Below are 15,191 nucleotides of genomic sequence, written 5' to 3'. Positions count from 1 at the left end.
CCACCAGGAACTAGAACACACACTCCAAGCTCTAATCAAGCATAGAACTGTTTGTTCAAGAAAATACATTATCATCTCATGTACTTCTTGTTTCATAGAAACAAAAATTGCAAATATACATCAATAACGGAAAAAAATACATCTAAAAAAACTGGATCGATTTCCGTTCAAACAAAAACACGCAGGAAAAACCTAACTGATTGTCTGCAAAATCATAACGAAAAGAAAAAAAGTGACAGAAAGACTCAAATTTTAGGTTACTTCTCTATATACTTTGTGCGGAAACAACTCTGCAACTAATCCATGCCAATATCCAGCTCACATTTCTGGCGTATATTAGATCCTTCAAGCTAATCAACTTGGTGGTGTCTTCTTTGCTTCAAGATCCTTCACAATATTAGTAAGAGATCTTGCATCCCGAGCTTTAGCCAGTTTACCACGATCTTCAGACTGCAGAAAGTACAGATCATTTTAGTAATAACACATGTTCAGTCTATTCATTTGTTTCAAGGATATGTATTTATTTATGACAATATTTAAATGCAAATAAGAGGGCAGTGAAGAAAGATATGTTACACTTTGCAAATTGCAAGATCAAAAGCCTAACCTTCTCCAGCTCTAGAGCACGGTCGTTCAGCTGATCGGCCGTAAAACCTTTTTTGTGAATCACCTGAAGGACCTTAAGCAGGTGCTGCTGGAGACTCTCTGAACAGTGCTCCTCGAGGTTATGTTCAGGGAACGAAGAATCACAGCCGAAAGGGCACTTCATGGGCCTCATGGGGCAGACAGTAACGCAATGTCTATCCATATCACGCCTCAGAAGCCGTTTCTCGCAGTTCTGCTCACACTGAAGGATCTTGAAGAGACAAGCTGCATCATGATCCTGCATGCACCGGACAGAAACTTTCGCTCGGCATCCATCGTTCGGGCAAGTGACAGGCCTGAAGCTACACTGTGCCTTGTGATCAGCAAGACGTTCCTCGTTTTCATATTTCTCAGGGCAGTGGAACTTAGTTTTAATGTCCACATTCTTGAGGAGGACCTCGGCGATCCCTTCTCTCCTTTCTAGTGGCCAGAAGCGGGTCATATCCATTTCCTGGACAAAATCATCGATCTTATCTTCGCGGCTGTCGCTCAACAACCACCCAGAGACATGGCCAATGATGTTCCTTTTCGTGCGACTGAAATCATCCATGAAGATTGATATGACCTCATAAGGGTCATCTGGCATTTGATTGTCAGCGTTTTGTTCCACCTCCGATTCAATGAGAGTATCAGCTATGAACGTTTCACTTCTTTGTGTAATGTAGTCCACCATTTCTTGCCTGAGGTCAACAGCAACAACAGACGGGCTCCTGAACAGATCACCCGTCGTACCGTCGACACAGACCGCAGCCAAACCAGGGAGCAAGAATTGCGCTAGTTTGTGCATTGCTTCGGAATCACAATACGGGCACTGGAGAAGCTGACCTTCATCCCTCACTGGTCCAGGATTGGCAACTGGAAGATCCATTTCACCCTTAGATCCAACACCTGCAAACACATAACTTGGAATCACCATCAGTGACTTAAAGTTGATAAACAATGTTCGTCATTCTGATATGTGTTGCTGACCTTCATCCTTGGTTGGTCCAGGATCGGCAACTGGAGGGTCCATCTCAACCTGTGATCAAACACCTATAGATGCATGACAAGCAACATGGTCAGGACCAGGATCAACTAATCATGCATAATGGAACAGGGGCCTTGATCTCCCTGTTACTCTAAAAAGAAAAGAAAAGGGCGATGATCAACAAGAGGAGAAGCTTAAAATTCTAAGATGCATTTGACATTCTGATCTGGAGGCCCTGGCACCGCCCCTGGATGGTACTATGTCTACCCAGGAATTGCGAATAAACATCTAAAAAAAGAAGAGAAAAAAATGTGAACAAAACCCGGTCAGCTAGTATTGAAGTTGCAAAACGGGGGTATGGGATGGGATGGCGTCGACTGGGATTGATTGATCTTCGAAGGAAAACAGATTTAATTGTTCACAGCAGAGAAAACAAGAGAGCGAATCGAACGAACAGCGATCCAAGCAAGACAGGTTTCCTTACCAGCAAAGAGGGATTGGGTCCAGATGGATCGAGAGACTGCTTTGCTCTGGGTAAAACTGACAGCGATGAGGGGAATGACAGTGTTTAGAATGTTCCTATAATTAGCCAGCAAGGGACTGACCCCTCTATCTATTATTAAACTGACTGAGAGGGCGAAAAGAGGCAACGTTCAGAATGTTCTATAATTAGGAAACCAGTTATTAGCGCAGATAAATGCTACACCACTCACTCAGTTAATCAGTCAGCACAATAGCAAGAATAGAATGCACAAGCCCATCCCTGCTGAAGCCATGGACTCACATCTTCATGACAAGTTCATGCACGAGCCACTCTATTCGCCACACGGTAACAACATAGCAACTTTTCGTAGATACTACAAGGTATTGCAATGCAGACAAGTATACTGAAACAATGTGGTACTAAAACAAGAGCAGGATGTGCTGTAAAAAGAAAAAGAAAGAAGCAAGGGTGCCCTAGCTTGACAAACTACTAGAAGATGGGCTAAGACCGTGCCTATACTCAAATGCGGAAGGATCTGCCCCCAGTTGAGATGGAACTTTTTCAGGAACGGGGAATGGCGGTTTTCAGGAATCGCATGTTCAAGGTATGGTGAGTTGGGGACAACAGTTGAATACAAATCCGTGGACATCCTAGCTAGCAATGGGGGGATTAGAGTGCTCGGGAATACAAATCCCCGCATTGACCGTTGCTGGGTGTATGCAGAAACGCGATTTCAGAGGCCTAACCTGTGGAGGCGGCGGCGCGGGTCCGCGACGGCCGGGGGATCGGCGGGAGAGAAAGGGGTCCTGGGCGACGACGTTGACCTGGGGCTCACCGCTCCGACGTCGAGCCGAGGCTCGAGAGAGGAGTCGGGGGAGCGGGAGGGGGAGGCAAGGCGACGGCACGGTGGGCGAGCGGTGGACGGCGGAGGAGTCGAGCTGGACGGGAGAGGAACAGAGGTTCGCATATCTGCTTTCTTTGTTCTTCGGAGAGCTTTTCAAATTGTTGTTTTCATTAGGGAAAAACGCATTTCATTCTTATTTCGGTTTATGCAGCTGAGTTAGCTGGTGTATGTGCATAAAGACAGCGAATTCCAAAACATATTCTTTTTTATTTACATGTGCAATGAACTCAATATTACTGGTATGAGAGTAGTTTGATTTGGTTACGAGGTCAACGCCAAGAGAAACGACTCTGGAAGCCACTCCTAAAGCAACCCATCCAAACCCCTCACCACCAATGGAGGAGGCCACGGGGCGGCCGATGTTGTCGGCGGGGCTTATGGCTCGGTCGTGTTTTCTCTTCTTCCTTGTTTGCGTATTACGGGCCAGCTCAGTTTAGACGCGTGCTCCCTTAACCTATGGTAGCTCGGGCAAGCAAGGTTTGGTTTGTGTGTCCTAAAGCTATAGCGAGCGCTCCACCGCTCTATAGCAATGCCTCTCGTGTCCCAGCGACACCTCTTCCTGAACTTGGCATGTTGGGTCATTTCTGATCCTATCGGTCATGGCGGTGGTGGTGAGGCAGCCTCATTGTGTCCCTTCAATGTGAGGGCCTAGCCTCAAGGGGCTTGAAGGGGAAATCAGCAAGGAGGATATCGCCATCACCAACACCACGTACAAGGAGATGCCGGCGTCAACCATCTCCATCACCATCTTCACTGCCATCTCATCTCCATTCCATTGTAATACCGAACCCTAGAGGATTGCTTGATTTATCATTCATGTTTGTCACCGCCATTCATATAATGCTTGTTATCTTCATGTCTGAGTAATCCCCTTAGTTCTCAGGATTATGGGTAAACCCTAGTATGTATAGGTGTTGGACGCTTATAGAGATATGAGATCCTCTATTGAATGTTTGATTTGATAACCTCCGTTAATGTTGTGAAGGGCCCCTACTCAGCATATCCGCCATGTATGGCCATGGTGCATGTTAATGTCATTGTAAAGGTTGGGATATAGGGGTAAAGAGGTGAGAGTAATATCCTCTCGTCCCCGCCTTTGCAATTGACAGGGGATTGACGGAGAACCCTTACTGTGACCGTGTCCATGGGAAACCCTTACTTAGTAGTGAGAATCGAGCGGGGAAACTATGATAGTGGCGTGTGTGATGTGGAGAGTACACAAGTAATTCATATACTGTACCCGGCTCCGTCCAATTATAAACATGATGAGTGGCTCAAGTATCTAATCTAAAACTATGCAATCGCATATGTTAGGCTTAAGTCTTGACATTTATTTTATAGACAGATTCACCTTCAAGAACTAATATGAATAACCCATTCACAATCGGTGCAAAGAAACAAAATATATTAGTCAAATATATAAAAAAAACCCGTTGTCCTTGATACTGAATTCATAACCTTGTCTCATAGAGCATAAGGCAGATATAATGTTTCAATTTAAAGTTGAAGCTTCATAACAATTATCGAGTTTCATTACAAATCCTAAAGGTAAATTAAATTGCATGGTGTCGACAGCTAATGTAGAAATTGTTGCTCTATTCCTGACTGAAAGTGCAATCATGCCCTTAATCATACTTTGATTTTGATGAAGAAATACATACAGGGGACTAATTATGTTTGCTAAGTGTACACAGGACGTTCGTCCCTTTGGCATCATTGTATAGGGACCATGGACACATCAAAACGATATATGACTCAAGCATGACTATAATAAGAAAAGAAGCGTAGGCTTTTTCATTTAACCTTGAGTTATAGGGATTCTGCACTATTAAGAGGGGATCGAAGGGGTCCATTCAAGATTTGCTCAAGATATCTTCATGTCACTATCATCCTACACATACCCATCTTCATATATGTCCTGACCAGTACCTCACTTAATTGCACTCAGAAAAACCACTTAGCCAAAACCCAAGTCAAGATATTCATCTACATGGTCTCTCTGTCGGATCATTCAGGCATCGCCTAGATCATCCGGACTCTATCCCAGATCGTCTGGCTAGAGGACCAGGAGACACCGAAGGGTTGAGCTGAAGTCGGATCATACGGACAGGTAGTCGGATCGTCCAGGCGTTGCCTAGATCGTCCAGTTCCCAATCCGGATCATCCGACCGCAGCCCGGATGGAATGCCCGAATGACTAAACAGAGAGTGTGTTCATAGGGTTACACCCGGATGACTAAACAGATGGCATTTTCATCCGGTTACGTCCAGATCGTTCGGATGGCATCCCGGACATCAGGTCTGCCCTTTGCACAACCACCAGTTTCAAGTTGCACCTAGAGTCCCCCCGGACATCCGGACCTCTTTTCCGTGAGTTGTTCTTGTTGACCCACCCAGAACATTCGGATCCCTAACTGGACTGTCCGGCCAATGCCTGCATCATCCAGGTAGATATCCGGATCATCCGGGTAGGTCAGTTTGTGCACCAAACGGTCACTTTTCTTGGAACTACAAATACACCTCTCCCACTCTGGTAGATAGTTGACTACTACACTTACATTTTTGCCAAGAACACAAGTACTCCCTCTCATACTCTCCTAAACTAAATCTTAGGTCGAGACGATTTGTGAGAGTTCTTGAGAGTTGTTCCAATCAAAAGAAAGATCCACTCCCTACCCTTCTTGTGAACGAAGCAAATCATGATTTGAGAAGGTCTTGAGCTTTCCCCCCTAGATCTATTACTCTTGGAGGTTGGAGACTCCTAGGCGGTAGGAGTACTCCGAGGAGGAATCGTCATTACCCCCGGAAACTTTGTGAAGGTTTGGACACCACCTCAAATTCTACCGCTAGTGGTTGACAAACGCCTTTGTGGTGTTGTCTCAAGGGGAGAATAGGGTGAGCCTTCGTGGTAACATCTTCCCCTCCAACGGTGACTAGCTTCACTCAAAATACGTGAGCATCAGCATACATCCTTGTCTCCCGGAGTTGTGGTTATCCCTAACCATAAATCCCTACTTGTGGATATTTGTCTCCTAGTCTTTACTTACAATATATTGTGCTTACTGACCTTGCTTCTTGTTTTTGTTGTAGAATATATTTCTTAGCACTAGATCCACCTTTGCAATTGTTAGGCTCACTTTCATAGTCCGCATTATTGCCTAAAATTGCTAAGTAAGAATTGAAATTTGTAATTGTACCTATTCACCCCCTTCTAGGTCCATCTCAATCCTTTCACCGACGCATATGTTAACTTCTGCTCTTGGGACATTCCTAGTTCTTCTTATCTCCTGCATCGAGCTATAAATATGAACAACTGATCTGGTATATGATGTACCCAAGAGCTAGTAGAAACATCAACAAGATAAATGGTTGTAACATATACAATAAGTGTACCTAGAGAAGAAGAAGAAGTTGTATTTCCACTTTTCTTGCCGTGGGCCTCCGGCTACTTGATGCAATTCCTCTTCTAATGACTAGTTTCCTTGTAATAATAGCACATGGTCTTTGAATCCGGCCCCGACTTTAGCTCAACAGCTGGAGTGAGGATCACAGCCTTATCTTTGCCCTTTGATTTAGCTTTTTTCTTAGCACAAGAACTCTTCTTAAACTTTGTCAGCTTCTGCACCATCAACACTTGGATGTGCACCTTTCTTAATGTCCTGCTTTGCCATCTTAAAGCATTTCATGCAACTTAGTGAGTTTCTTATCCATGCCATGCATGTAGTAGTTCAAGATGAACGAGCCATATCTAGCCAAAAGTGAAGCCAAAATTGTATCTATGGCCAACTCAGGGCCTAAAGAGAAGCTAGGCCTTTCCAGAGTCTACATGTAACCAACAATTTTTCTCACATGTGGACTAAACGGATCACCTTTTTTAGCTTGCACTCTATCAAGGGCCTCTGGACGTTATCTCTCGGTCATTGCTTCTGTTTTGAACATACCCTTGAGACTCTCGATCATACCAAAAGCCTCTATTTTCAGGAACTGTTGTTGCAGGCCCGGCTCGAGGCATGCAAGAGTGAGGCAACTGATTTTAGTTAATTCATCAACAAGCCCCCCGCAGGCGTTCCAGACAGCAGCATTAGTATTTTCAGCATGTTCCTCTCAAAGTGGTTCCTCTAGAACATGTTCTTTTTTATCATGCCTGAGAACAACTCTTGGATTTCTATAACAGGTTTATATTTACCAAGGATTGATTTCAATGCAAAACTGGAAACTTGAGTAGGTGGTGCTATTGATCTACAACAGAAAAATGCAAAAACTCTAACAACCCGTTTGGCACCTCTCATTTCATTTGGTGGAAATGAAATGAAATGCAATGTATGCTGATATTTCATTTGGTTGAATCATGATCCCAAATCAAAATATCATGTTCAGGTGACACTTGAAATGATCTGTACATCCTATTTGCCTGCCACTCTGGCAAGAATTCAATAAACCCAGACAAGCATGGCTTAGAAAATGCAACAAACATCATCTTTTCAAAATTAAAATTTCATGCGAACATAAAACAAGTTGCATCACACAACCATAAGCAGCTCCATCAAGCAAAATCTACAAAATCAAATTACAACGTCATGAACAAGTCGCAACACACGATCATAAACAACTCCATAAAGTAAAATCCGCATAATGAATCAAATTACAATTGTCGGGAACAAGTTGCGGCACACAATCATAAGCAGATCCATAAAGCAAAATCCAAATAATCAAATTTCGACTGCCATTTTGCAATTTGTGGCTTGACTTGACTTGCATCAAAGTAAGACTTGATATTGGTTGAACTTGAGGCTCCTTTTTTGCCCTGCAAATATGATGAGAATCATGTATACAAACTATCAAATGTAAAGTTCAAGGAAGCAGCAAAAGTCGCATCAATGTTTTAGTTGCATTTATCATAGAAGGAAATAGTAATGCTAAGAATAACTTCAAATACTTAAGTTCATAAAGGGAATTTTAAATTGCATCAAATCCACCAGTAAAATTTGAAAAAAAAATCGTAGTACTTGACATGAAAAAAGGCCTGAACCTGAACATGAGCAAGAATCTAGTAGCTCCTGCTCTGTTTCATGTGTACAAGGGGTTTTACCCACACACAGAAGTAAAATTGCACGGGAAATTTACCCCTTTCATTCACGGGAAGAAACAAACATGGCGCCTCATTGTCCGAGTCCACGACTGAACCTATTAGTTCTTCCTTTTTTGCGAGATTAGTTCTTCCTGATTACTCCTGACCTGAAACAATCAAGTACTGGTGCACATTTACTAAACTGATCAACTACTGGTGCCAGTGTTAAGCTTTATTTAATTCTATAGATCCTTGTTGTAAGAGTCTTTGGACTAAAACCAGAACATATATATGATTCTACGATAATTAACTAAAGGACAGAGAGACTAGTATGCCTATTTTGGTCCTTCTACACAAGCTGAAGCTTGTTTTGCAGATACTACTTCTATTTCCTAGAGTATAAAGGCGTGCTATTGGAGTATGGTTACTTCTCTAGAAGAAATGAATATGTTTTGAGGTACGGAGAAAATACACACTCAAGGAACAATAGCAGAAATGACCATGTGTTTTTCTACATGAACCTGAAAGGTATACTACTCATAACTTTAAGCCTCGGAAAGAGGAACTTTACTGTTGCATGCATTGTTCACGGCATATCCATTTTGACTCATAATGATTACATGCATAAACATAGAAGATTGGCTACATTCAGAGAAAATTTTCTTAGATCAATAGTAGTTCTACTTCTACACTCATATATCTTCCAGTTTCCAACCAACATCTAACCGATCCCCTAAAAGTTAGTGGAGTAAAAGTTGAAGTAAAGTTAGTCGAGTAAAGTTTTACTCCACTAACGGTGGCTGCACATAGCCGATCCCCTATAGTTAGCGGAGTAAAATCAAATTTGTGGCCGTTTTGTATACTAGCCACACAAACACAATCTCTGCACAATACATATCTTAAAATCATTCAAATTAAAGCATGGACAGCAACAAGCGTCATAACATAAAGTTTCATCACCGCATTTTTCAAATTTAAACATGCGAAGTTCACCCAAAGGGCATCACTTGAAACACAATATTTGATTCAAAATCACCACAAACATAGCATGTATATGTTGTGGATCGAGCCAATCTTTGGCATGCACCACCACTCTCTCGGCCACCACCACTTAAACGACGTCCTCGGCATAGAAATCAACCTAGACATCCTCTCGGCCACCATCACCACCACCACCACCCTCACGGCCACCATCACCATCCTCTCGGTCACCTCCACCACCTCCTCCTCGGCCACCACCTCTTGGACCTACTCCTCGGCCTCCTCCGTGTCTTGGTTGCCGAACGATTCCAAAACGAGTCATAGTTGAGATCATCAAGACCAACGGTGGCCGAGGACCCCAATGATGCGAGGAGTTCGGCCGTGTTCATCTCCGCTCTACAATGTCAAAGCAAGCATTATAAACAATCACTATGATCACGAACAATCACTATCGAATACCAACGTGACGCGGGGTTTTATTTTTACCCTGTTGGCATTTCATCGAGTCCTTTTCTATAGAAATAGGCTTGGTCAAGTGCTTAAAAAAGAGGTGACCCGAATGACTTGGCAGCCGCATTTTTTGTTGCCGGTTGCGGCCGTCGCTCGCGCCAGAGCAGTCGCCGTAGGGGCAGCCGAGGTTGCCACACGAGGCATAGGCTTTGGACAAGGCGCCGACACCGTCTTCTTTATCTTCTTCTTGGCGGCCGCCTCGGCGTGCGCCGATGCCACCGTCGTCGGCTTTCGAGCCCGTTTGCCTTTGGTAGGTGCGGCAGGAGGGCGTGCATGTGATTGCCGGAGACACGGTGGCCACCCCGGACACCATTGGTGTGGTTGGAGGCAGAGCTTGGACCCTAGTGGTTCTTTGTCATCCCCAAGCTTTTTTCGGCACCGGCGGCGGCGCGTCGGTGGTTTTCGGAGGCGAAAAGCCGGCGCCGGTGGCCGGCGGGGTGAGTGAGGGGGGAGGGTTGGCTATCCATTCTGGTCGGCTCAGAGGTCGTCGGTAGAGGTGGCGGGGGCGGGAGGCAGCGCGGCGCGGGAGGGCGAGAGGGAGTTTTACTCGGCCACCGCACGATGGAGTATATTTAGGGAAGTCTTTGGGGGCATAGAGAGTTGGAGTAAAAAATTATACTCTGTTAACATTTTTAGGGGATCGGCTAGGTCCGTCGTAAGGGAGTAAACCCTTATGGCCGTATTGGGGATCGGTTAGAAATGCCCTTACAAAGCTAATTCTATTAGGTACTACTTGACATGACAAAATAGCCCGAAGCCCCGAACCTAAGCACCAGCAAGAATCTCGCAGCGGATTAAAAATGCAGGAGTAAAGTCGAGAACAAATCTTGCTCTGTTCCACGAACACTATAACAAAAGTCAAGAACTTCACCAACAAAAATAGTTGTACTACTACATGATAAATCTAGCACCCTTCGAGCTTTAAGTGAGGGATCTTATTTTATGGGGGGACGACGAAAAGTCATGTCTCAAAACAGAAGGGGTAGGCAAATGTAGGGAACTGAGAACCACCTGCTCTCTAATAAACCCAAATCATGTCAAGAAGTGAATGGATTAAACACCGCTTTACTAGTGACCTTGGGTGAAAAAAGAGGGGAGAGACAAAGGCAGGCGACAGTACTAGTGCCTACAAGTACATCAGCAGTTGGTACTAGCTATTGATGTATCTGACAACCACTCCTACAACCACACCTATAGAAAGACTGTGGGAAGGAGGAGATGAGGGCGTCGAGACTGAAATCGAGGAGAATGACAGCTGAGAGCAAGGGATTTGGGGTTCGGGAAAGCTTCCATCGTCTCGAATCGATGAATGAAATACTACGTCCCTCAGTCGCAACCAAACAAGTTGAACACATATATTCGCAAATGAAAACCAACTCAAATGATGGGTACCAAACAAGTTTTTCTTACATGTGTTCACCAAGAGTAATCCATATTGAACATTTTTGTAATAATACTCCCACTAAAATCAACAATCCTCCGTCAATACTTGATGATTCAAGATCCGAGGTCAACATGTCGATTACTGAGCTTTTGCATCACTGCTAGAAGACTAGATCACACGGTAAGCAACACTTGGTAATATCTCTATGTGACTTGTTTGTTGGGCACATCACATGTCTCGCGAACTCTTATGTCTCGAGGCCCAAAATTATTTTGGTAGCATTAACAAGTTAGCCAATGCTTCACACATAACTATCTGACACAAACCCGTCACGTCAAGGAGGAATAGCAGAACACTAATTTTATAATCGCACCACTAAATATACTTGACATGTGATTTTACGACAATTGGGGAGTCAACTTTACTAACATTCTTTGAAAGATCACCTTACTTAAAAAATCTTACCATGTAAAAGAAGGGTGCATATATATAAGGGATAAACTTTCACAAACAGTTTATACAAGTATGATACGGTATAGCCCCTTTTTGGCAACCGATGATAATCTTCATCTCTATGTACACGGCGGTCCCATGGTGATCTCCATCTCCATGTACGGTGTTATCCTGTGGTTATCTCCATCTCCACACCTCACGTGTCAACCACCAAGGTTTACATGAGATACTACACCAGAACATTGAAATTTCTTTGCTTCAAGATCCTTCACAATACTAGTTAGAGATCTAGCATCCCGAGCTTTAGCCAGTTTACCACGATCTTCAGACTGCAGAGATCATTTAGTAATAACATATGTTCAGTCTATTCATTTGTTTTAAAGATATACATACATATTGATGACAATGATTAAATACAAATAAGGGCATCTCCAACACCATGCTGCAAAACTCCCGAAAGCGTCGCACCAACGCATCTGGACCATTTTTGACATCCAACATGGTGTCCCATACATCCACGCGTCTGAAATCCCGCAAACCAGAAGCTAACCCGCGGGAGGTTTGCGGGAGTTTGGACGTCCGCCTAGCCAATCAAAGCCACCACGTACCCCACGTCTGCTGCTATTTGGTGGAAGGATAATACCTACGTGATTAAATCATTGTATAATCATGCTATTTGGCGGAAGACTGTGGCTATTGCTGGCTGTTTGGCGGGAGGATAATGTTAAATCATTGCATAATTTTAGCTATTTGGCGGAAAGTTGATCTCATTTGGCGGAAGACTACGGCCCATAGCTGTGCTGTTTAGCAGAAGGTTGATTTTAGCTATTTGGCGGAAGTTTGCATCTTTTTAAATGTAATAGAAGCGGACGTTTTGGGCATTGTGGTTGGATGGCACGCTTCTGTACCCGTGTCCATGGACGTGTCCACGGATGGATAGTGAGTCCGTTTTGCGACACTGTATTGGAGATGCCCTAAAAGAGCAGTGAAAACAGATATGTTGCAGCTTGCAAATTCCAAGATAAAAAAAGCCTAACCTTCTCCAGTCGTAGAGCAGTTTCCTTTAGCTCATCAGCTGTAAAATTATTCTTGTGAATCACCTGAAGGACCTTAAGCAAGTGTTGCTGGAGACTCTCTGAACAGTGCTCCTCGAGGTCGTGTTCACTGAACGAATCATCACACCCGAAAGGGCACTTCATGGGCCTCATGGGGCAGACAGTGACACAATGTCTATCCATATCACGCCGCAGAAGCCGTTTCTCACAGTTTTGCTCACACTGAAGGATCTTGAAAAGGCAAGTTGCATCATGATCCTGCATGCAACGAACAGAGACTTTTGTTCGGCATCCCTCGTTTGGGCAAGTGACAGGCCTGAAGCTACACTGTGCTTTGTGATCAGCAAGGCGTTCCTCATTTTCATATTTCTCAGGGCAGTGGAACTTGGTTTTAATGTCCACATTCCTGAGGAGGACCTCGGCTATCGCTTCTCTCCTCTCTAATGGCCAGAAGCGGGTCATCTCCATTTCTTGGACAAAGTCATCGATCTTATCATCACGGCTGTCACTTAGCAACCACCCAGAGACATGGCCAATGATATTCCTTTTCGTGCGACTGAAATCATCCATGAATATTGACACGATCTCATAAGGGTCATCCGACATTTCATTGTCAGCGTTTTGTTCCGCCTCAACATCGGCTATGAACGTTTCACTTCTTTGTGTAATGCTGTCCACCATTTCTTTTCTGAGGTCAACAGCAACATCAGATGGGCTCCTGAACAGATCACCAGTTGTACCGTCGACACAGACCGCAGCCAAACCAGGGAGCAAGAATTGTGCTAGTTTGTACACTGCTTCAGAATTGCAAAACGGGCACTGGAGAAGCTCACCTTCATCCCTCACCGGTCCAGGATCGGCAACTGGGAGATCCATTTCACCCTTAGATCCAACACCTGCAAACACATATATAAGTCATTCATTATAACCGATGTAGTCATAACTCAGAATCACCATGAGTGACTTAAAGTTGAGAAACAACGTTCTTGATTCTGATATGTGTGGCTGACCTTTATCCTTGGTTTGTCCAGGATCGGCAACTGGAGGAGGGTCCATTTCAACTTGTGATCAACTCATTATGCACAATGGACCAGGGGACATGATCTCCCTGCTACTATAAAAAAGGACCATGATCAACAACAGGAGAAACTTAAAATTCTAAGCTGCATTTGCCTGGCTCCGCCCCTGGATGGTAATATTTCCGGCAAGGAATTGTGAATAAACATCTCAAAAAAACAAATGAAGCAAAATTTGAGCAAAAACCGATCAGATGGTATCGAAATTGAAAAATGCAGGGCAAGGATGGGATGGCATCGACTGGGATTGATCTTCGAATAAAAAAAAGATTCAATTGTTCACAACATATAGAAGGAAGCAAAATGAACGAACAACGATCCAAGCAAGATAGGTTTCCTTACCAGCAAAGGGACCGGTCCAGATGGATCGTGTGACTGCTTTGCTCTGGGGAAAACTGAAGGAGAGGGAGGAAAAGGCAGAGTTTAGAATGTTTCTATAATTAGCCGGCCAGGGATTGACATTTCTATTATTAAACTGACGGAGATGGTAAAAAAGAGGCCACGCTTAGCATGTTCCTATGACTAGCGAGCCAGTTTATCATGTAAACTTCATTAGCTCAAATAAATGCTGCACCACTCACTCAGCACAATGCCAAGAATAGCAATGCACAAGCCCATCCCTGCTGAAGCCATGGACACACATCGTCATGATAACGATATATCAAAAATATTGTAGATACTACAAGGCATTGCAATGCATGTTGGCGTTTTTAGGCGCCATTTGGTAACAATGTGATATTATGCCAAGAGCACGATATGCTGTAAAGAGAAAAAACAAGAGTGCGCTAGCTTGACAAATTATAGAAGATGGGTTAAAACCGGGGGGATTGAATGATTTGCCCCACTTTACAATGGATTGGATGATTTGCCCCAGGGTTGTTTCAATGGCCAAAAACATCCTCAGTTGAGATGTAGCTTTTACGGAACACAAGACCCATGCCTAGACTCAAATTCGGAAGAAAACTCCCCAGTTGAGATGGAGCTTTTCAGGAACAGGGAACCACGGGCTTCAGGAATCACACGTTCAGGATATGAGGATTTGGGGACAAAAGTTGAAATCTGCAAATGGGGGATCAGAACGCTCGGGAATACAAATCTCCGTATCGATCCTTGCTGGGTGTATACAGTAACGCGGTTGCAGAGGCCGAACCTGTGCAGGCAGTGGCGGCGCGAGCCCGCGGCGACCGAGGAATCGACGGGAGAGAAAGGGGTCCTGGGCGACGATGTTGACCTGGGGCTCACCGCTCCGCCGTCGGGCCGAAACTGGAGAGGGGCGGCGGGGGTCCAGGCCAGGCGACGGCGCGGTGGGCTGCGGTGGACGGCGAGGAGTCGAGTTGGGACGGGAAAGAAAGGGGGCCTTCGCAGATCTTGTCTTCTTTGTTGTTCGCAGTGGTTTTACAATCGTTGTTTTCATTGAGGAGAAACGTATTTCATGCTTGACTGGGTTTATGCAGATGGGACCGCTAACACAGACGCAGATGCTTTTACATATACACATACATTCACCGGTATTAAGTATTAACGTACGCCCGCCCGCCAATCCTGTGAGCATCCCCGTGAGACTAAGCCCGAAAATAATTTTAAAATTGATAAAGTTGTCATAGATGTCCTTGTAGTCGAGGGAAACATATCTCCCACTAAACACACATTATCTGAAATCGTGAA

General features: G+C 44.3%; 2 protein-coding genes across 8 annotated transcripts; both read right to left on the bottom strand.

The window, feature by feature from the left end:
- Window positions 1-61: 61 nt before the first annotated feature.
- On the bottom strand, window positions 62-2,242 carry LOC123167341 (uncharacterized). Its single transcript, XM_044585186.1, has 4 exons — window positions 2,097-2,242; window positions 1,615-1,677; window positions 608-1,533; window positions 62-450 (listed from the first exon to the last, which is right to left on the bottom strand). Exons 2-4 carry the CDS (start codon window positions 1,655-1,657, stop codon window positions 355-357), a joined length of 1,065 nt encoding a protein of 354 aa, XP_044441121.1. The 5' UTR covers window positions 1,658-1,677; window positions 2,097-2,242; the 3' UTR covers window positions 62-354.
- Window positions 2,243-11,409: 9,167 nt separating this feature from the next.
- On the bottom strand, window positions 11,410-14,898 carry LOC123166578 (uncharacterized). 7 transcript variants are annotated; one of them, XM_044584391.1, is made up of 5 exons: window positions 14,677-14,898; window positions 13,869-13,921; window positions 13,461-13,635; window positions 12,433-13,346; window positions 11,410-11,724 (listed from the first exon to the last, which is right to left on the bottom strand). In XM_044584391.1, the coding sequence occupies exons 3-5, from the start codon at window positions 13,504-13,506 to the stop codon at window positions 11,599-11,601; spliced, it is 1,086 nt and encodes a 361-aa protein (XP_044440326.1). In that variant the 5' UTR covers window positions 13,507-13,635; window positions 13,869-13,921; window positions 14,677-14,898; the 3' UTR covers window positions 11,410-11,598. The 7 variants fall into 7 exon arrangements, with proteins under 7 accessions (XP_044440326.1, XP_044440323.1, XP_044440327.1 ...); XM_044584388.1 differs by having other exon boundaries at window positions 13,461-13,564; XM_044584392.1 differs by having other exon boundaries at window positions 13,461-13,558.
- Between the last annotated feature and the right edge of the window lie 293 nt (window positions 14,899-15,191).

Source organism: Triticum aestivum, chromosome 7D (assembly GCF_018294505.1).
Source record: "Triticum aestivum cultivar Chinese Spring chromosome 7D, IWGSC CS RefSeq v2.1, whole genome shotgun sequence".
Classification (NCBI taxonomy): Eukaryota; Viridiplantae; Streptophyta; class Magnoliopsida; order Poales; family Poaceae; genus Triticum; species Triticum aestivum.
This window is presented reverse-complemented; position numbering and strand designations above follow the sequence as displayed.